The sequence below is a fragment of the Hyla sarda genome, chromosome 11 (genome assembly GCF_029499605.1).
Source record: "Hyla sarda isolate aHylSar1 chromosome 11, aHylSar1.hap1, whole genome shotgun sequence".
In the NCBI taxonomy this organism is placed as follows: domain Eukaryota; kingdom Metazoa; phylum Chordata; class Amphibia; order Anura; family Hylidae; genus Hyla; species Hyla sarda.
The window spans coordinates 101,736,240-101,742,999 of NC_079199.1; the positions used below are offsets into that span (position 1 = coordinate 101,736,240).

At 34.6% G+C, this 6,760-nt stretch overlaps 1 protein-coding gene across 1 annotated transcript in view; it reads right to left on the bottom strand.

Annotated features, from left to right (window-relative positions):
- Positions 1 to 6,470, bottom strand: part of DLL4 (delta like canonical Notch ligand 4) — a 33,021-nt gene extending 26,551 nt beyond the window's left edge. Inside the window, exons 1-3 of the mRNA XM_056546252.1 lie at positions 6,179 to 6,470; positions 5,719 to 5,967; positions 1,600 to 1,642 (exon numbers count right to left, since the gene is read on the bottom strand). Of these exons, the coding sequence (XP_056402227.1) occupies positions 1,600 to 1,642; positions 5,719 to 5,967; positions 6,179 to 6,238 (352 nt within the window). The 5' untranslated portion in view covers positions 6,239 to 6,470. The remainder of the gene's footprint in view (positions 1 to 1,599; positions 1,643 to 5,718; positions 5,968 to 6,178) is intronic.
- Positions 6,471 to 6,760: the final 290 nt, after the last annotated feature.

Here is a 6,760-nt window from a genome sequence, read left to right on the forward strand (position 1 = left end):
AAATAAAACGCCAATTTAAAATCCACATTGCATTGTTTTTTTTTGTTTGTTTGTTTGTTTCTTTAATTAAATATAAGTCATGTGATTCATTCATCACATGACTAAAGGATTTCTATTTAAGAATTAGAGGATAAAAAAAAAAACAACAATCCACAATGGCTTTTTGTGTTGCTTTTTTTTTTCTCTCCCATAGAAGAGAAAACACCAAGAATCCATGATAAACAAACAAAAAAATAAAAACAACAACAAATAATAATAATATTAAAATAAATAAATAATAATACTAATAATAAAAAATAAATACATAAATAAAAATAAATTAATAATAATAATAATATTAAAAAAATTATAAAAATTATAATATTAAAATAAATAAATAAACAAATAAAAAATAATAATAATAATAAAAATATACATACATAAATAAAAATAAATTAATAATAATAATATTTAAAAAAAAAATAATAATAATAATACTAATTATAAAAAAATAAATACATAAATAAAAAGAAATTAATAATAATATAAAAAAAAATAATAATAATATTTAAATAAATAAAAAACTAAATAAAAAAAAGGGAGGAAACACAGCCTATAGATCATGTTTCCAAACCAGAGTGCCTCCAACTGTTGCAGCACTACAATTCCCAGCATGCCCGAAACCGAGTAACATGGCATTAGCCTTGGTCTGCACTTTAGGGACATGGTCAGAGAGTAGTGATCCCAGACCAGGGTGCCTCCAGCTGTTGCACAACTACAACTCCCAGCATGCCCCGACAGCCAACGGCTGTCGGGGCATGCTGGGAGTTGTAGTTGTGCAACAGCTGGAGGCACCCTGGTTGGGAAACACTAATGTAGACAGTTTTTTTTTTTTTTTTTACAAAATTTACAAAATTTTTTTTTTTTTACAAAATTGCAAATTTTCGTAAATTTCCAAACAGAATTTGCTTCTCATTTCAGCACAGAGTTGCAATCCTCCCAAAAAAAATAAAAAATTCTGCGCTGTGTGTAAAAGGGTCCGAACAAAAGACCAAGCTAGCCCAAGGTCCGAGGCCTCAAGTAAAAAGGTTTTTTTTTTTTTTCTCCGACGTGAGAATTGTTTTGTTGAAATATTCTCTTCCTCTATGTCAGCAAAACATCCAAAAGCCATTATTTCTTTTTTCTGAAAAAAAAAAAAAAAGGGCGGAATTCGAAAAAAAGGTGTAAAATACAGGAAAAGGCAGTCAGGACAATTTGGCAGACTTCTGGTTTTCTCACCAAAGAGCGGACTTCTTTCCCACGCCAAAAATAAACCCGGGAGGAAGTGCAATTGTTTTGGAGATTAGGTACGTAAAAAAAATAAAAAATAAAATAAAATAAAAAAAAAAAAAAGGGGGGGGGGAGGGGGGGGCATGAAAAAAAAATCCATCTCTTGTTTTGAAAGTCGAAACGGTAATTTAAGAGAAGGGCAAGGTTAACTGCTGAGAAACCTTAGACGTTGCGAAGGGTTCACTGTGTTATTAGTTACAGGATGGACCGGACGACAAGGGCGCCCCCTAGAGTTTTCTTGGCGGAATGATTTAAAAAAAAAAAAAATCATCATTTTTTTTTAGTATTTACCTGTCGGTTTATGGAACGCTTCGATGATCAGGGAAAAGGTTTTCTGGAAGGGGAAAGATAAAAAAAAAAAAAAGAAAAAAAAAAAAAGAAAGAAAAAATCATTATTAAGGAAATTAGAGAAAAGAAAACAATAAAAACAACAATAAACGGTGAGATACATCGCAACGATCAAACATAAATGTAACACTGAAGCTCATGGTCGCTAACAACAACGCCGACACCTTAATTAATATAATTGCGTCTAGTATTACGGCGTATGGTAATACGGTATATTGAGTGGGGGAAGGAAAAGACATGGAACATGCCTGGAGATCGTAAGATCGTACATGTTCTGGGTTGTAAAGAACGGTGTTTCCCGACTAGCGTGCCTCCAGCTGATGCAAAACTACAACTCCCAGCATGCCCGGACAGCCTTCGGCTGTCCGGGCATGCTGGGAGTTGTAGTTTAGCAACAGCTGGAGGCAGGTTGGTTAAGGAAACACTGCTGGAAGGGTGAGTTCTCCTGTAAATTGTCTGGCGGTGTTTCCAGTGTGTGTTATGTTTTGTATATATAGATGACTTCCCTGGGTTGTGCGGATCATTGTGCTCGGGCTGTGTACACAGAAAGGGATTTACCCATAAATATGACCCCGGATGGTTGTGTGTGAGCGAAGGACAGAGGCATAGAAACAAAGAGAAACAGATAGATGTGAGATAGATAGATATGAGATAGATAGATAGATGTTAGATAGATAGATATGTATGAGATAGATAGATCGATATGAGATAGATAGAAAGATAGATATGAGATAGATAGATAGATAGATAGATATGAGATAGATAGAAAGATAGATATGAGATAGATAGATAGATAGATAAATAGTAGTAGAATTTGTAATTGGTGCCTCTATAAAGATATGGTTAGCACTGGTTGTGTGATGCTTGAGAAAGGTCAGGTTGAGCTGACTGAAACGTCGCTGTTGTATTGACACTTTTTATGGAATAAAAACACACATTTTTTCATGAACTTTGGTGCTGTGGACAAGATTTTTTCTTCTGCTAGATAGATAAATAGATATGAGATAGATAGATATGAGATATATAGATAGATATGAGATAGATAGATATGTATGAGATAGATATGAGATATATAGATAGATATGAGATAGATAGAAAGATAGATATGAGATAGATAGATAAATAGATATGAGATAGATAGATAAATAGATATGAGATATATAGATAGATATGAGATAGATAGAAAGATAGATATGAGATAGATAGATATGAGATAGATAGATATTAGATAGATAGATATGAGATAGATAGATAGATAGATGTGAGATAGATAGATATGAGATATATAGATAGATATGAGATAGATAGATAGATATGAGATATATAGATAGATATGAGATAGATAGATATGAGATATATAGATAGATATGAGATAGATAGATAGATATGTATGAGATAGATAGATATGAGATATATAGATAGATATGTATGAGATAGATAGATATGAGATATATAGATAGATAGATAGATATGAGATAGATAGATATGAGATATATAGATAGATATGAGATAGATAGATAGATATGTATGAGATAGATAGATATGAGATATATAGATAGATATGTATGAGATAGATAGATATGAGATATATAGATAGAGGTGAGATAGATATGAGATAGATAGAAAGATATGAGACAGATAGATAGATATGAGATAGATAGATATGAGATATATAGATAGATATGAGAAAAATAGATAGATAGGAGATACATAGATAGGAGATAAATAGATATGAGATAGATAGAAAGATAGATAGATATGAGATAGATAGATATGAGATATATAGATAGATATGAGATAGATAGATATGAGATACATAGATAGGAGATAGATAGATATGAGATAGACAGATAGATATGAGATAGATAGATATGAGATAGATAAATAGATATGAGATACATAGATAGATAGATATGAGATAGATAGATAGATAGATAGATATGAGATACATAGATAGGAGATAGATATGAGATAGATACATGAGATAGATAGATAGATAGATATGAGATAGACAGATAGATAGATATGAGATAGATAGATAGATAGATAGATATGGGATAGATTATTCGACTGTAGGTAGATTGTAGCACATGAAATAGATGTGAGATAATATGAGGTAGATGATATATATAGAGATGAGATATATACATACGTAAGTGATAGGTGATAAATGTAAACACATCAGTAGAGATAGGTAGATAAATATATATATCTCAATCTAACTCATACATATCTATCTCATATTTATCTACCTATCTCTACTGATGTGTTTACATTTATCACCTATCACTTACGTATGTATATATCTCATCTCTATATATATCATCTACCTCATATTATCTCACATCTATTTCATGTGCTACAATCTACCTACAGTCGAATAATCTATCTCATATCTATCTATCTATCTCATATCTATCTATCTCATATCTATCTATCTATCTCATATCTATCTATCTCATATCTATCTATCTCATATCTATCTATCTCATATCTATCTATCTCATATCTATCTATCTCATATCTATCTATCTATCTATCTATCTATCTCATATCTATCTATCTCATATCTATCTCATATCTATCTATCTCATATCTATCTATCTCATATCTATCTATCTATCTCATATCTATCTATCTCATATCTATCTATCTATCTATCTCATATCTATCTATCTCATATCTATCTATCCCATATCTATCTATCCCATATCTATCTCATATCTATCTATCTCATATCTATCTATCCCATATCTATCTCATATCTATCTATATATCCCATATCTATCTATTTATCTATCTAATATCTATCTATCCCATATCTATCTCATATCTATCTATCTCATATCTATCTATCTATCCCATATCTATCTATCTATCTATATATCCCATATCTATCTATCTATCTATCTCATATCTATCTATCTCATATCTATCTATCTCATATCTATCTATCCCATATCTATCTATCTCATATCTATCTATCTCATATCTATCTATCTCATATCTATCTATCTCATATCTATCTATCTATCTATCTATCTATCTCATATCTATCTATATATCCCATATCTATCTATCTATCTATCTCATATCTATCTATCTCATATCTATCTATCTCATATCTATCTATCTATCTCATATCTATCTATCCCATATCTATCTATCTCATATCTATCTATCTCATATCTATCTATCTATCCCATATCTATCTATCCATCTTATATCTATCTATCTCATATCTATTATCTATCTATCTATCTCATATCTATCTATCTCATATCTATCTATCTTATATCTATCTATCCCATATCTATCTATCTATCTATCTCATATCTATTATCTTTCTATCTCTCTCATATCCATCTATCTCATATCTATCTATCTATCTATCTCATATCTATCTTTCTATCTATCTCATATCTATCTATCTATCTCATATCTATCTATCTATCTATCTCATATCTATCTATATATCTCATATCTATCTCTCTATCTATCTCTTATCTATCTCTCATATCTATCTCATATCTATCTATCTCATATCTATCTATCTCTTATATATCTATCTCTCTCATATCTATCTCATATCTATCTCATATCTATCTATCTCATATCTATCTTTCTATCTATCTCATATCTATCTATCTATCTCATATCTATCTATCTATCTCATATCTATCTATATATCTCATATCTATCTCTCTATCTATCTCTTATCTATCTCTCATATCTATCTATCTCATATCTATCTATCTCATATCTATCTATCTCTTATATATCTATCTCTTATCTATCTCTCTCATATCTATCTCATATCTATCTATCTATCTCATATCTATCTATCTCTTATCTATCTCTCTCATATCTATCTCTTATCTATCTCTCTATCTCATATCTATCTATCTATCTATGTCATATCTATCTATCTCATATCTATCTATCTATCTATCTCATATCTATCTATCTATCTATCTATGTCATATCTATCTCTCCCAATCTCCAGGAGACAGATCAGATCGGTGAGCAGACCATACATCGTCCTATCCGATGCCATCTTACCGGCCAGGTGAAGTTGAAGGGCAGCCTGATGTGGTTGGACGATCCGTCCAGGTAGGCGGTGGAGTCGAGCACCGGGGTGACCACACTGCCGAAGGTGCAGGGCCCCGGGGACACGACGGTCTGGTAATGCTTCAGGCAGATCTTGAAGAAGGTCCTGCAGATCGGCAGACACGACCCCCCGTCCGCCAGGGTCCCGTTACTGTTTACAAAGGCGTCAAGTCGGAGCTGAAAGACCCCGGAGCCGGCGACCTGAGGAATACACAAGAGCCGGGCGATCAGATCGGCCGCCACACACGAGCGATCAGATCGGCCAGCTACACGGCGAGCCATCAAACCGGCCCGCTACATGCGACCCATATCAAATCGGCCGCTACATACGAGCCACCAAATCGGCCGCTATACACCAACCATCAGATCGGCCAACCTAGGGAGAAGAAGCGACAGAGATCGGCTCCATTACCTGCTGCACCCCCAGGAGGAGAAGCGTCAGCCTCCATATAAGACCCCGCTCCATCTTCATACAGCGGCGGCGGCGGCGGTACCGCAGGTCGGGGAATCAATGTGAAGAAGAAAAAGAAGAAGAAGAGCAGCAACTCCAGCCCACCAGTCCCGTCCAGGTAGAGATCCACCAGGTGTATCCAGTCACGTGCCCCTCCTGCCCATAAATCCAATAGGTCGCCGCCTGTCGCGATAGAAGCGATCTCTCCCCCCCCGAGCCGCGCAGCTAGTCCGTGTATAGCGCTGGGGGAAGTGGAGCCGCGCCGTCCCGAGGCTTCTTATATAGCGCTGGCTCCGCCCACCTGTCAGTGATCGCCCCGCCCCTGTACACACTCACTGAGCAGAGGGATCCCCTCATCTGTAGTGGTCCCCCCCCCTGAAGGGAGCAATATGACCCCCCACTGTGTACCCCATATTTCTCATCATTCTGCTGTATACTAGATGCTTGAAGCTCTCCCACTTCCTTACAGGTTTATATACTATCTAGATCAGTGTTTCCCAACCAGGGTGCCTCCAGCTGTTGCAAAACTACAACTCCCAGCAT